The sequence below is a fragment of the Exserohilum turcica genome (genome assembly GCF_000359705.1).
Source record: "Exserohilum turcica Et28A unplaced genomic scaffold SETTUscaffold_6, whole genome shotgun sequence".
NCBI classification, from domain to species: domain Eukaryota; kingdom Fungi; phylum Ascomycota; class Dothideomycetes; order Pleosporales; family Pleosporaceae; genus Exserohilum; species Exserohilum turcicum.
In genome coordinates this window covers 371929-385869 of record NW_007360277.1, presented here as the reverse complement: position 1 = coordinate 385869, position 13941 = coordinate 371929, and the positions used below count along the sequence as shown (strand labels likewise).

Sequence of the window (13941 nt, the reverse complement as noted above, 5' to 3'; positions counted from 1 at the left end):
GGAAATGGAGTAGCTGATCATCACGGCCATGAATGTTCGCCTCTGGCAAGCACAAAATTGATCAGGGTGTAATCGCGCCGTCTCACATTCCGGCCATTGAAAAGCATCCTTAGATTGGTGTCCGTTGATCCATCTTAGGCCATATGTTGAAGAGTGGTGAGGGCGGCTGATCGGCGGTCTAGTACAGAGCGCCAAGAGTCGGAGCGGAGCTAAGTAATCGCGGGAGCTCTGTGCACCTTCGTAATCCATAGCTGCCTCTAGCCAGCGCCCCATCAACGCCGCACTATCACCAGCCTCTCGACCGCGGACATCACTAACAATCGCTGTGATACTGTCCGGCTCATCTCCATCAGCTGCCTGTTGCACACAATCACTCACGCCACACCGTCACAATGTCTACACTCGAAGATCTCGACGATCTCGAGCGCCACGAGAAGGAGGAGAGAAAGGACGACGACAACAAGGACGGGGACAAGGGCGGAAAGAAGGCCGATGGCGACGCGGACATGAAGGATGCGGAGCCCGAGGAGGAGCAGCTCGACGAGGAGATTCTCAACTCAAGCACACGAGACATCATCGCGCGGAGGCGGTTACTGGAGAACGACATGCGCATCATGAAGAGCGAGTTCCAGCGGCTCACACACGAGAAGGCGTCGATGAACGAGAAGATCAAGGACAACTTGGACAAGATTGAGAACAACAGGTATGTCGTCTCGGTGCCGGTCGTCGGCCCCGCAGCGCGGCGACACAACGCAATCTGTCCAGCATACTGACACTGTCCAGGCAACTGCCCTATCTCGTCGGAAACGTGGTCGAAATCCTCGACCTGGACGTGACGGCCGAGGCGGCTGAGGAAGGGGCAAACATCGACCTGGACGCCACCCGCGTCGGCAAGTCGGCCGTCATCAAGACGTCGACGCGGCAGACGATATTCCTGCCCCTCATCGGGCTGGTGGACCACGAGAAGCTCAAGCCCGGCGACCTGATTGGTGTGAATAAGGATTCATACCTGGTCCTGGACACACTGCCTGCAGAGTACGACAGCAGAGTCAAGGCCATGGAGGTTGATGAGAAGCCGACGGAGAAATACACCGACGTCGGAGGTCTGGACAAGCAGATTGAGGAGCTCGTAGAGGCAGTGGTCTGGCCGATGAAGGAGGCTGAGCGGTTCAAGAAGATTGGCATCAAGGCTCCAAAGGGTAAGGACAGCGCGCCGCTGCTTGAGCATCATGGCTAACTAGCACAGGTGCATTGATGTACGGCCCGCCGGGTACAGGAAAGACGCTTCTGGCACGAGCCTGCGCGGCGCAAACCGACGCCACGTTCCTCAAGCTTGCCGGCCCGCAGCTCGTGCAGATGTTCATTGGTGACGGTGCAAAGCTGGTGCGTGACTGCTTTGCTCTCGCAAAAGAAAAGGCGCCTTCAATCATCTTCATCGACGAGTTGGACGCGGTCGGCACCAAGCGGTTCGATTCGGAAAAGTCTGGAGACAGGGAGGTGCAACGAACCATGTTGGAGCTGCTCAACCAGCTGGATGGTTTCGCGTCGGATGACCGTGTCAAGGTGCTGGCGGCCACTAACCGAGTCGATGTGCTGGACCCCGCGCTGCTCCGTTCGGGACGTCTGGACAGGAAGATCGAGTTCCCGCTGCCAAACGAGGAGGCGCGCGCACAGATCATGCGCATTCATTCAAGGAAAATGACTGTGGATGACGGTGTCAACTGGCAAGAGTTGGCACGCAGTACTGACGAGTTTGGTGGGGCTCAACTGAAGGCTGTGTGCGTCGAGGCTGGTATGATTGCGCTTCGGACGGGCCACCAAAAGATCAGCCACGAGCACTATGTGGACGCGATTGCTGAAGTGCAGGCCAAGAAGAAGGACACGGTCAACTTCTATGCCTAAGGAGAAGTTGGATGGCGGCTTGCATGCGTGTGCTCTCATGCCGGCTTGTAATAATACTTAGACCTTGACCAGGTACCATAGCCGAAATGACGATTACGAATGAATCGGTTATCTCATGAATACGATACAGTGCTATTGTATTCGCACTGCAAGTGGCGCTTACCACGCGGCCAGACATGTAGGCACCTCACTCTCAATTACTCTCCTTTACATCAACGACGCCTCCGGCAGTTGGCTTCAACGCCAGTCATAACAAAGGTGGCGTTGCCGACATGCTCCGGATCGTCAAGAGCTAGATAAGCCAGACTTGGACCCAGGGAAACAGGGCCGATGGTTTTCGCGCTCTGCTCGGGCGCTGGAGAATTGACCACGTTCCTGCATTTCCATCAGTGATTCTAGCACGCCCTTGGTCGCCGCCTCTGATTGGCTGCCGCCTCCACACTATCCAACCTCAACACCAGGCACGCTGCACGCATGCTGCACCCACGCGCAACAACCGCCCGACATGATAGGCCCACCGACGCCTTACGCCCTTGAGATCTCGACAATCATGCCGTACCGCTAGACCCTGCATAGCCGCCTCTTGCGGTTTACCACACCTGGAACAGTTCTCGGGGTCTCCAGTATTGTGACGAACACAAGTCGGAATCATGCTTCGGAACGCCTCTCATATAACCCCTCCATGGCGGGGTGTTTTGCTAGACTGCATAATATTTTGTTCTCCGTCTGCTTTGTTGCTCAGTCGCAGCCATGCTGCAACTTTCAGCTTTCGTTCCTCGCAACCCTTTCCACCAGCTCGTGGCCACTCTGTGCATCGTGGGGCTATTTCTCGCCGCCGTGTTTGCCATTGCACTCAGGCCCAAGAGCAAGGGACATGCGCCGAGCACCATCGATGCATATCTCAAGTTCATCTATGGTTGCTTCTTGAAGCCTCACACCGGTGACGGGTCCGGCAGCCAGCAAGACGCTCTTGTATGTGAACAATTCATAGAAATGCCATGACTGATCGAGAATAGGAGAGCTTCTACAAGGCACAGGCCGAAGTCTACGATGCTACCCGCACCAAGCTCCTACGCGGCCGCGAGGATATGCTGGGACTCGTTGCTGCGCAGCTCAAGCACCGCAGTGAAGCCGGCTTGATCTCACAACGCCCGGTCTGGGTCGATGTAGGTGCATACACAAAGTAGAACCTGTTGCAATACTAACAGCGATAGATTGGTGGCGGAACTGGGTACAAGTACGTAAACACTGCCACTTTACGTGCGCATTCTGACAAATTTGCAGTGTCGAGCAAATGAACGCTTACGTTCCTGTGGCAAGCTTCTTCAGTTCAGTTTGTAAGTTGTTCCACCTTGTGACTAGTACATACTGACCGTCCCAGACGTTGTGGATCTCTCCCCGAGCCTTTGCGAAATGGCTCGCAAGCGCTTCGCCCGCCTAGGATGGACAAACGTCAAGGTCATCTGCCAGGATGCACGTGCATTCCGTCTCCACGAACATGAACCCCAGGCGCACCGACAAAAGGAGATGGTGTCTCAAGGTCAGACTATCCGGGATCTTGACGAGAATGCCGATGCTGGAGGTGCTGAGCTTGTTACCATGAGCTACTCCCTGAGCATGATCCCTGAATTCTACCCCGTCATCGATTCGGTCGACAGTCTCATGAGCCCCAACGGCATTGTTGGAGTGGTTGACTTTTACGTCCAGAACCAAGTCGACTTTATGGGCAGGAACTACATGGGCGGTGTCATCGACCGTCATTGCATGTGGATTTCACGTGTATTCTGGAGGGAATGGTTTGCCATCGACCGCGTAAACCTGTCTCCGGCACGCCGAGATTACCTCGAGTACCGATTCGGCACTGTTCTCAGCATCAATGCCCGAAACAACTTCTTCAACACCGGTATCAAGCTGCCCTACTACATCTGGGTGGGATGCTCAAAGGACCATGGCGCTTCGACACAAAAGCTGGCCAAGATTGACGCAGCCGCCACCGAATCGCCATACCTGAACGCTCTCGACCTCCAAACAAGAGTCTCACAGGACGATGTGGAAGTTCACTCCAAGGCGTATGAATCTGCAGTCGTCAACCTGCAATCCAGCCTGCCTCTGCCATCGTCGTGGTACCAAAACCATCACTGGCGCATCCACTACGACTCGAGCCTTCCAAAGCATACTCGCTTCAATAACTCGTACATCTACGCCTTTACGTGGGAAGATGATGTGGCTGATATGCGATTGTTGAAGCCCACATCTAATGATGTTGTGCTCGCCATTGGCTCCGCCGGCGACAACATCCTCGCTTTTTATCTGGAAAAGTGCCGGCGTGTGCATGCCGTCGACCTCAATCCCTCGCAAAACCACCTTCTGGAACTCAAAGTCGCTGCCTTTACAGCCCTCGGCTACCAGGACGTCTGGAAACTGTTTGGCGAAGGCAAGCATGCCGACTTCCACAAACTACTCACCGAGAAGCTCAGTCCTCATCTCTCGTCAGAGGCATTCCAGTTCTGGTTCCACAACGGCCCATCTGTCTTCTCGGCGCCGTCTTCAAAGGGCCTTTACTACTCTGGCGGCTCGGGAAACGCTCTTGCAATTGCAGGCTGGCTCTTCCGCCTCCTCGGCATGAGTGCAGACGTCCAAGCCCTCTGCGCCGCGCAAACACTCAACGAACAGCGTGAAATCTGGCAACGCAGCATCAAGACAGTACTCCACTCCAAGATCCTCACCTACGCCATCCTGGGCAACGAAAAATGGCTCTGGAAAGCGCTCGGCGTGCCGCCCGTACAGCGCGCCGTCATCGAAGCCGACTTTAGAAAGACGCAGGACTACGACGAAGCAAAAGCCACTTCGCCCAAGGACACTGCTACAGATTACATGGCGTTCCACGAGGAGCCCTCGGACGACGCGCTCAAGAGCGCCAGCGGCAACGCCATCTACGAATACGTACTCAACACGTTCGAGCCCGTCATCAACACAACGCTGCTCAGCACCTCAAACCACTACTACCTGCTCTCGCTGCTGGGCCACTACACGCCCACCTCGCACCCGACATATCTGTCCCCGCGCTCGCACCTCAAGCTCTCCAAACCCGGTGCCTTTGACGGCCTGCGCATCCACACGGACGAAATCTCAGAGGTCATTTCCCGCATGCGCCCCGCGACTCTGACCATCGTCGTCGTCATGGATAGCATGGATTGGTTTCCGCCAACCGGCAACCAGGCGCTGCGCCAGATCCGCGCTCTGAATCGCGCGCTCCGTGTGAGAGGGAGAGTAATGCTGCGTAGTGCGGGCTTGGAACCGTGGTACATCAAGTGTTTTGCCGACTGTGGGTTTGCCGTTAAACGTGTTGCTGTGAGATTGCCGGGCACGTGTATTGATCGGTATGTTTCCTCTCTTCTCTTCTCTTATCTTCTCTTCTCTTATCTTCTCTTCTCTTATCTTCTCTTCTCTTCTCTTCTCTTTTCCATTTTTTTGTATTCCCTTCTTTATCCCCCCCCCCCAATTGGCTTCCTAAGATCCAGTATGCTAATGCAGTGCTGGTGTTCTAGCGTAAACATGTATGCGTCCACGTGGATCTGCACAAAGGAAGTCGAGCTCCAGAGTGACGAGGGCAGGCCGAGTGCGGGGTCGAGAAAGGCGTCGTTGGCGGAATTGAAGCTAGAGGCACCCGCTATGCGTGTTGATTGAGTAGGGCCATGTTCCAGCTTGATTTTCTTTTTTTTCCTTTCCATGGTCAAGTTGTGCAGCGTAGCGTAGCATGTTGGTGGTCTGTCTGTTATTTCATGCTAGATACCTAGAATGCAGCGCTTTATATCACATGCATTGGCAAGCAAGGGTTGGCAGTTGTTTACTTGCAACACTAGCGCACTACTTTGAGCCAATATGTTTGAGCATCTTTGAGCATATTTGAGAGCTGTACCCCGCTATTCCCAACTACGTATACAGCATCATGTCGCATCCAAGCCATTATCGTGTCAACTACCCCGTTCCTAGTCAAATCACTAGCAATATTATTCTCGCCAAAATCGCGGCTTTCAAGTCTATCGCGGCCCAAAAGGAAAAGCGCCCGTGTCCAAGATGCAAGCTGCTAAATGCAAACTCCTCCCAAAGTACTTCTGAAATCGAAGCGCGCAGTGAGCCGGAGGCTTGCTAGTGGGCGGGCGAGTAGCGAGTCTTTCCGACGGTAAAGGGGACGTAGCGGTACTTGATCATGTGCTGAATTTGTCGGCGCACTGTCATCAAGTTAATCACCATTGTAATACCCACAAAATATAAGAGCAAACCTACTCGTCAGGCCAAACAGAATCAACCAGTACACGACCAAAACGGGCCAGAAAACAGGCAGGTTGAAAATCTCAAACCAGCTGCAAAAGAAGCCAATGGCAATCGCCTTGGTGGTCGAGTACCAAAATTTGAACTCGGGCAGCCTGCGGACGAACGGGCGGAACTCTTGGTCTTCTTTGGTGGGCAGGCCCGAGGCGTTGCCGTCTTCCATGCCTTCATCTTGTTCGAGCGCGGGGTCGAATTTGGGCGAGAGGAACGCGAGAAAGAGGTTCAGGAGGTAGATGCCGAGCGAGTAGGCGACTGCGGGTGGTTAGTGGGGTGTTTAGTCATGGTGAATCGCAGGCGATTTTTGGGTTAAAGTGTTTGCAGCGGTGTAGACATACCAATGTACCATCCTTGGGCCACGAATATGCGCAGGCCAAACATGAGGAAAAGGAAGCCTGTTCCTGCCCACCGGTATGTGGTGAATGGTGTCGACTTGTCGAGATATGCCTGGAACATCTGCGCGGCGCATTAGCAGGGGCGCGTTTTCAACCGATGCATATTCATCTCTCGCGCCATGCCCGTCTCCTCCAACTTCCAGCAGACTGCGCGATGCATATTGGGGAGGATGACATACCCGTCCATACTTTGTCGTTTGCGCGGTTACGGCAGAGAAGGGAGTATCGGGCTCAGGGGCGTCCATGGCTGCGTCTCTTCTGGGCGTGCGAGATGGTGTATATCCTGAACAGATGACACGGGCGCTGCGACGGATGGGTGGGAGTGGCGTGGATATACACGGGGGCTTGTTGAGTCGTGTCAAAATAGTGAGCCCGCGCAAGGCTGCGGCTTGGGAGGCAGCGGCAACAGTTGGAGTTTGCGCTAGGCCCAAAGCAGCCTGGTTGCGTAATAGGCAGCTTCGCAGCGACGGCAGACGGGACGGGCGGCGTTTACCGAGGTGACCGATGCTACCCATTGCACCGCCAGCTATAACCTCCCTCGTCTTTCGATGCACTCGTTCCAAAGCAAATCAAGCACACGAGAGCTGGGCTTGACGTGAGAAGCTCAATTGATCACACAAGATGCAGGCATTCCGATCCGCGCCCAGAGTCGCCTCGCAATTCCGCTCTGTCGGCTTGCCCAGGCTGGTGAGGGGATATGCCACCAAGTCGTACGAGCATGTGCTTGTTTCGACGCCCAAGGAGGGTGTTGGTTTGGGTAAGTCGGAATGCCTTTGGATTCGTGTCATTGCAGGCCAGCTTCCAACCATGCTTGCTAACCGCATCCAGTTCAGCTCAACCGACCGAAGGCGCTCAATGCCCTCTGCACCCCTCTGATCCTCGAGCTCAACCAGGCTCTGCGCGACTTTCAGAGCACGCCGTCAATTGGCGCCATTGTCCTCACTGGGTCGGAAAAGGCGTTTGCAGCCGGTGCCGACATCAAGGAGATGAAGGACCTTGGTTTTAGCGACGCATACGGAAAAGACTTTATAGAGTGCTGGTCGGACCTCGTCACCTTTCTCAAGAAGCCGCTCATTACAGCTGTCAATGGCTATGCGCTAGGCGGAGGCTGCGAGCTTGCCATGATGGGGGACATCATGTACGCAGGGCCCAAGGCAATGTTTGGACAGCCAGAGATCAAGCTGGGCGTCATACCCGGTGCAGGCGGATCACAGCGCCTGACCAAGGCGATTGGCAAGTCCCGAGCCATGGAGGTTATCCTCACGGGCGACAACATTACTGCACAGCAAGCGAGCGAATGGGGTCTGGTTGCAAAGGTGTTTGAGACTCCAGAGGCCTGTGTCGACGGCGCCATTGCGACGGCAGCCAAGATTGCGTCCTACAGCCAGATTGCCGTCAAGGCGGCCAAGGAGGTTGTCAACAAGAGCCAGGAGCTCGGTATTCGGGAAGGTGTCGAGTACGAGCGGAGAGTATTCCACGGCCTGTTTGGAAGCGAGGACCAGAAGATTGGCATGGCTGCTTTTGCGGCCAAGGAGAAGCCCACTTGGACAAATAAATGAGCGCTAGGAATGACGTAGGCGACCAAGCATGGCTTCGCGCTTTCGCCATCGTAGCTCTCTGGCACCATGCAAACGAGACTAAAATTATCCACATGTAATATACTCTTGAGCAAATCAGGTCCCAACATGGCAAGGCTGCACAAGTCTGTGCCAGAGGATTGGAACAGAATCATGTCGTCTCAATGGAGCTAGGCGTGCCTCGGCAAGTGTCGATAAGCTTATCGCATGCCAGCACGCGTGCATGACGCGAGCATTGTGGGGAAGCTTTGCGACGCTACCTCATCCCATGCTCCACCTGCATCCTCCTTTCCCTATCCCATCCTCACCATGGAAGCGACTCCACCATGGCTACGAGACGCTCTTCGCTTCGCCTTGACCGCCACCGCCGACACCCCGCCGCCCTGGCTGCAGCATGATGGATCCGATAGAATCTCCACAGCCGCCGACGGAGGCAAGCTTCTGGATCCGGACGATCCTGGAAAGGACCCGCGCTTCAAGAAACTCGTCGAAGCCATCCTGTGGGGTCGCGGGTTCCTGCAGACATACAACCTCGTTCTGCTAGGTGTGTTGCTGGTCTTCACACTATGGCACTGGAGCGAAAAGCTGGTGTTGCACCGCCGGCGGGCAGCCGCCTCGAGGACAGCCAAGGACGAACCCGCCAGCACCGACGATCGAGAGGCCTGGAGCAGCTCAAGCAGCACGGTAGCAGGCAGCGTGACACCACCCGACAGCACCGCCGTGACAAAATCAAACACCATTGATGAGTCCACGCCCCTGCTTCGGTCGCGGAAGCCACAGCACAAGAGCGTCGGGCCATGGCGGCCCTATTACCTGCTCAAAGCCGCCCTCCAGTACCAGCCGCGCCCTATTCCCGTCGTCAACAAAACCCTTCCCACCAACGCTACCTCGCTTCTTGTTCTCGCATGGGTCGGCCTCATCATCTTCTACAACTTCTACTGCATGCCCATATCCTTCAATTACCTCTTTGTGTTTGCCGACCGCTGTGGCCTCGTCTTTATCGTAAACCTGCCTCTGCTCTACCTTTTGGCTGCCAAGAACCAGCCTATAAAGTTCTTGACGGGCTATTCGTACGAGAGCCTGAACATCTTCCACAGAAGAGTCGGAGAGGTCATGTGTCTGGAGGCTTTTCTCCATTTCCTGGGCATGGTTTCTGTATGGTACGGGCTGCTGAGGCACCTGGGCTTTACACTTGTCAAGTTCATCTTCAACCGCGTGGTCCTGCTAGGCCTGGCCGCCTTTATCGCATACGAGCTGATCTATTTCACGAGCCTCGGCAGCTTCCGGCAAAGGTGGTACGAGATTTTCCTCGGACTGCACATTGTACTTCAAGTCGCCGGACTAGTCTTCTTGTTTTTCCACCACAAGTCATCGAGGCCGTACGTTGGCATATCCCTCGCCATCTTCCTTATTGATCGGCTCGTGTATCGGTTGTGGCTGAAATCGAGCACACATCCTGCAACCCTCGCCATCCTTGAAGACGAAGAGACAGTCCTCATCTCTGCGAACTGGGAGGTCTCTCCCCAAAAATCTGCGCTGGTACCAAAGAACATGACGCATGGCTGGAATCCCAACGAACACATCTTCCTGTCGGTACCCGCCTTGTCCCGCAAAGACCCTATACAATCACATCCATTCACCATATTCTCCGCCGCCCCAACAATAACCAGAGACAATGACCAAGCAAAACACGCATGGTTCACACTCCTTATCCGCGCCCAATCTACATCAGGCTTCTCTCACAGGCTCCTCTCATACGCTCGCACCACTTCCCAAACTCGCATTCGCCTCGACGGCCCTTATGGCTCCTCTCATGCTCTCGACATGCTCTCGGCCTCGTCGACTGCCATCCTCATTGCAGGCGGCTCTGGAATCGCAGTCGCGTACCCACTTCTCTACTCCCTCCTCTCTCCCTCGTCTTCCCCTCCCACCGACTCTGAAACCGCGTCTTCTCGCATCAAGAGAAAGGTCAAACTCCTCTGGATAACGCACGCACCTGAGCACCGTCTCTGGATCCCAGACGACAAGCTCGAGGAACTCAAGGAATGGGGCTTGGACGTACTTGTTCCCCCGCCTACAAGCCTCGCCGGACGCCCGCATGTCGGCCTTATTGTTGGCGAGTGGGTTGAGCAAGAGATTGGTAAGAGCGGAGGTAGAGCAGGTGTCGTGGTTAGTGGGCCTGATGGCTTGGTAAGAGATGTACGGAATGCGTGTGCAAGGTTGATCAGTGGGGGGAAGGATGTTGATGTTCAGGTTGAGACGTTTGGATGGTGAAATTGCGTAGCGTCATATACAGATTTCCTTTGTGTTGACAATATTTTGGGCAACACGGCGCGCCGTTGGATACTTCTCTCTACAGTTAGGCTTGTTGTCAGCTCTTCCAGTCCAGAATTCGAGCGTGCGAGTTGCAGTAGCGTTTGCCAATATGTGCAAGAATGAATATAAGAATAGAAACAAGATATGGAATGTCTTTTTTCTTGATTTGAGTCCCATATCTACTGGTTACTGTGATTTCAACTATGCACGACCTTGTGTCTTGTTGCCGTCCCTGAAAGTGTTGAGGAGGAGCATGATCGACTACCGTCTTCTTGGTCATGCTGTTATCCAGTAGTGCTTGTTGATACCCAGGAAGAGGATATGTAGATATTCTATGAAATACGAGTATGAGCTGGATACGCATAGCAGTGGAGTAATTCGCCTAATCATATAGTATCAAGCCTGTTACATATCGTAAGAATGGACAGATATCGCAATTATATGAGTTATGACCTTGTCATCTTATATCTTCATCCTCCTTTTTTCTCCTCCGGTCCACTGATCTCACGCTTACACAGCACTGCTATCCGGTTATATCGTTTTACACCGAGTCTTGTCTTGATTTGATATAGTTTCTCATGCAAAAACGGGATTTTGCGATTTTGGGTTAAGAGACATAAATATCTAGTTTAATATGTGTGTGTATGCCAGCTTAGATGAAATTTGATATTGCTGATTATGATTAAGAAGACCTGAACGGGTACTAGATTATTTTCAAGAAAGACGGAATCTCATTGAAGGGAACGAATGAATCTTCATATTCCCTTTTTATTAAATGTGGAGTTGATATATAGCCCTTATTAAACGCAGCATTCGTCATTTGCAGCATTAATTTATATAGAGTATCTCATATTTGTGTATTAATCTAAATTCTACTACAATTCATTACTAGAAATTCATTTTACTTGTAAAGTAATGCTAAAGGCAGTGCTGTAAACAGCATAGTATATAACCCACTTGACTTCAATTGCATACACGGGCCCTCTCTTTGCGACCTGTAATTACGGGACATGTTAAATTAAACGAGACTTTCACATTATGGAAGACTATTTAGTATTTGATATCCCACACCTTTCTATACAAGCCGACACCAAATTATGATTATCCGACATGGCCGATACAACGTGGAAGAAAACGCAACGATATTACATTCAAAACCTTGTTCCGGATCGATAAAGACTATTTTACAGGTAGTCATCTACGAAAACAACAGTCTATAGAAAGACAACAACCCATCGAAAAGAATGCAGACTTGCTTCGACGACCCCCGACTACGCCAACAACACCTCACACCCTCGATCTTGTCATGACGACATACATCAAGGGCTACCCATGTCCCGCATTCACTTCCTATTTTGGAAGCACCTTGCTACATGCAACGTCCAAACCCAGGTCTTCTCAACAAAACAAAATCTACTATTTATACACGCCTCACCATCCCTACAAACAGCCCATTCTACCTGCTACACTCGCCTACCAGCCCCAAAATCTACTCACGCCACCTACTCCCAAAAGAGCGCCGCCACCTACGTATGTTGTGTAGAATCCCTGGTCCACGTGCCGTGCCGCGTGTCCAAGCCCCCCCCGATCTATCAAACCGCCATCGCCACGAGCGACATGACATGTTCTCTCACCATTTTTAAATCCGAATAATTCTACTTGCCAGCCTTACGACATGGTGGACTCTCACACACAGAATGTCGTCATAGCAGCCACAACAACGACTCGACACACAACTTGACACGACTACACATACTTACCGACCTACCTACCTACCCATACCTAACCCCCATGTCCGTACACACACACACACACCCGATTACCCCACAAACGCCTCAAAACGAGCCTAAGGAAACACAACTCAAACACCATGTACACAAATACTCAACCCCTCCAAAAAAGAGCTACGCAAAACTCTATCTTACACCAGAAACAAACTAGGCAGCGCCCCCAGCCCCCTTCCCCTCCCCATGTCCCACGCACGCAATCCCGCGCATCCCGATCGATCGAGCGAAAAAAAAAGCCACAAAAAAAGGAAGAGGAGGAGAATAATAACCAGCGTGTTCGCAGTCTATACCAGCGCCACCTATAGCTCTAATGCGACAACCTCGACAACCACCACCACCACCACCACCAATACGACAACCACCATGCCGACGCCGACGAAGCTGACGCCGACGCCGACCACAATGATGCCGAACTAGCCCCTCTCGAAAAATAATGCCGCTGCCGCCGCCGCTATTTGGAAGAAAAAAGGGCAGACGGAAACAAAAAAATGGGCTTGCTTGATCGCCCTCGCAGAAGCATGATAAGATATGATGTGGAATGATGTGAGGCAAGGGCGAGGGCTGTATGCGATGCAGATCTGTGTTATGGGAAGGTGAAGCATGTGCATGTGCGTTGCGGGTGCGCGGACGGGAGGGAAGGGAAGGGAAGGGGAACGGGGGGAACGGGGAGCAGAGCGTTTGGGGTTTGCCTGCGAGAAGCAAGAGAGGTTGCGCGCGTGCAAAAAAAAAGGGGGGGGTGTGTGCTGACGCCTCAAGTGTACTCTTTTTTTTTTGTAAGCGCGAAGCTGGTTTATTCTCCGAATACCTTGTTCACGATTACTTTTCTTCGAGAAGAAAGATTTTCATCGAGAGTAAGCGAGTGAGCGTGCGGCTGGCTGAATCTTGGGTCCAGGTCCAAGTGTGCCGTGGAATCTCACCAGGTACGGGAAAGTTTTGCTGGCTTCGAATACTGCTCCGACAATGACCCGTGGTTGGAGGAATAATATTCTCTTCACCCATGGTTTATGACGACATGTGCATCGGCATGCCCGCAAAACACGAGGGAAGAGAGAGAGATGCACAAGGTAGCAAAGGGTGACGTATGCGGGTAGGGGATGAAGAGTGTTACAGTACAACTGCCGATGGATGCCTACCGTTTGTGTGCATAAAGGCGGCAACGTCACCAGGCATGGTTCTTGCAAAGACGTGTTTCTTTTTTGGTCTGAAACAGTTTCCTTGTCTACTACACGAGTTTGCCATGCCCAGCCGGCCATGTATCATGGGGATTCCCCAAGGTTGTTTATTCTGACTTGCTTGCATCGGTACCGCCGACCTGTTGCCCGGGAAGCATAACCTTTGACCCATGGCCATAGCTAGTCAAACACGGAACACGAAACCGATAACGTATGTGGCAAGCGAGCGCCGCAGGCAAGCGAGCGCCGCACCCCACCAAACCTGCGCACCTCTCCTATCTCAACGAACAATGGCTCAACGTAGCGCTACTCAATTAGCTTTGAATAAAGCAGATATTCAGCTTGCTATTTCTTCTATTAATCTCTATTAAACACAAAGTAATCGTCGCGCTGCTGCTGTCTACAACGTGTCTAAACGAACAAGTCCGCCACCGACGCGCTGGTATACCTGCTCGACGCGATT

The 13941-nt window shown here is 52.9% G+C and overlaps 5 protein-coding genes across 5 annotated transcripts; 4 read left to right on the top strand and 1 right to left on the bottom strand.

The window, feature by feature from the left end:
- The first annotated feature begins 289 nt into the window (after nucleotides 1-289).
- SETTUDRAFT_165019 (uncharacterized protein) lies at nucleotides 290-2019 on the top strand. Its single transcript, XM_008031425.1, has 3 exons — nucleotides 290-703; nucleotides 784-1199; nucleotides 1247-2019. The coding sequence occupies exons 1-3, from the start codon at nucleotides 393-395 to the stop codon at nucleotides 1900-1902; spliced, it is 1383 nt and encodes a 460-aa protein (XP_008029616.1). The 5' UTR covers nucleotides 290-392; the 3' UTR covers nucleotides 1903-2019.
- Nucleotides 2020-2652: 633 nt separating this feature from the next.
- SETTUDRAFT_120824 (uncharacterized protein) lies at nucleotides 2653-5709 on the top strand (the record flags this gene model as incomplete). The annotated part of the gene is made up of 5 exons (XM_008031424.1): nucleotides 2653-2874; nucleotides 2919-3068; nucleotides 3194-3239; nucleotides 3284-5282; nucleotides 5451-5709. 5 exons carry the CDS (start codon nucleotides 2653-2655, stop codon nucleotides 5587-5589), a joined length of 2556 nt encoding a protein of 851 aa, XP_008029615.1. The 3' UTR covers nucleotides 5590-5709.
- A 35-nt stretch (nucleotides 5710-5744) lies between these two features.
- Nucleotides 5745-6966, bottom strand: SETTUDRAFT_165017 (uncharacterized protein). The gene is made up of 4 exons (XM_008031423.1): nucleotides 6806-6966; nucleotides 6570-6687; nucleotides 6190-6486; nucleotides 5745-6134 (listed from the first exon to the last, which is right to left on the bottom strand). The coding sequence occupies exons 1-4, from the start codon at nucleotides 6869-6871 to the stop codon at nucleotides 6052-6054; spliced, it is 564 nt and encodes a 187-aa protein (XP_008029614.1). The 5' UTR covers nucleotides 6872-6966; the 3' UTR covers nucleotides 5745-6051.
- A 225-nt stretch (nucleotides 6967-7191) lies between these two features.
- On the top strand, nucleotides 7192-8280 carry SETTUDRAFT_140602 (uncharacterized protein). The gene is made up of 2 exons (XM_008031422.1): nucleotides 7192-7383; nucleotides 7455-8280. Exons 1-2 carry the CDS (start codon nucleotides 7248-7250, stop codon nucleotides 8183-8185), a joined length of 867 nt encoding a protein of 288 aa, XP_008029613.1. The 5' UTR covers nucleotides 7192-7247; the 3' UTR covers nucleotides 8186-8280.
- Nucleotides 8281-8512: 232 nt separating this feature from the next.
- Nucleotides 8513-10649, top strand: SETTUDRAFT_43447 (uncharacterized protein; the record flags this gene model as incomplete). Its single annotated transcript, XM_008031302.1, has 1 exon — nucleotides 8513-10649. The coding sequence occupies one exon, from the start codon at nucleotides 8513-8515 to the stop codon at nucleotides 10475-10477; it is 1965 nt and encodes a 654-aa protein (XP_008029493.1). The 3' UTR covers nucleotides 10478-10649.
- Between the last annotated feature and the right edge of the window lie 3292 nt (nucleotides 10650-13941).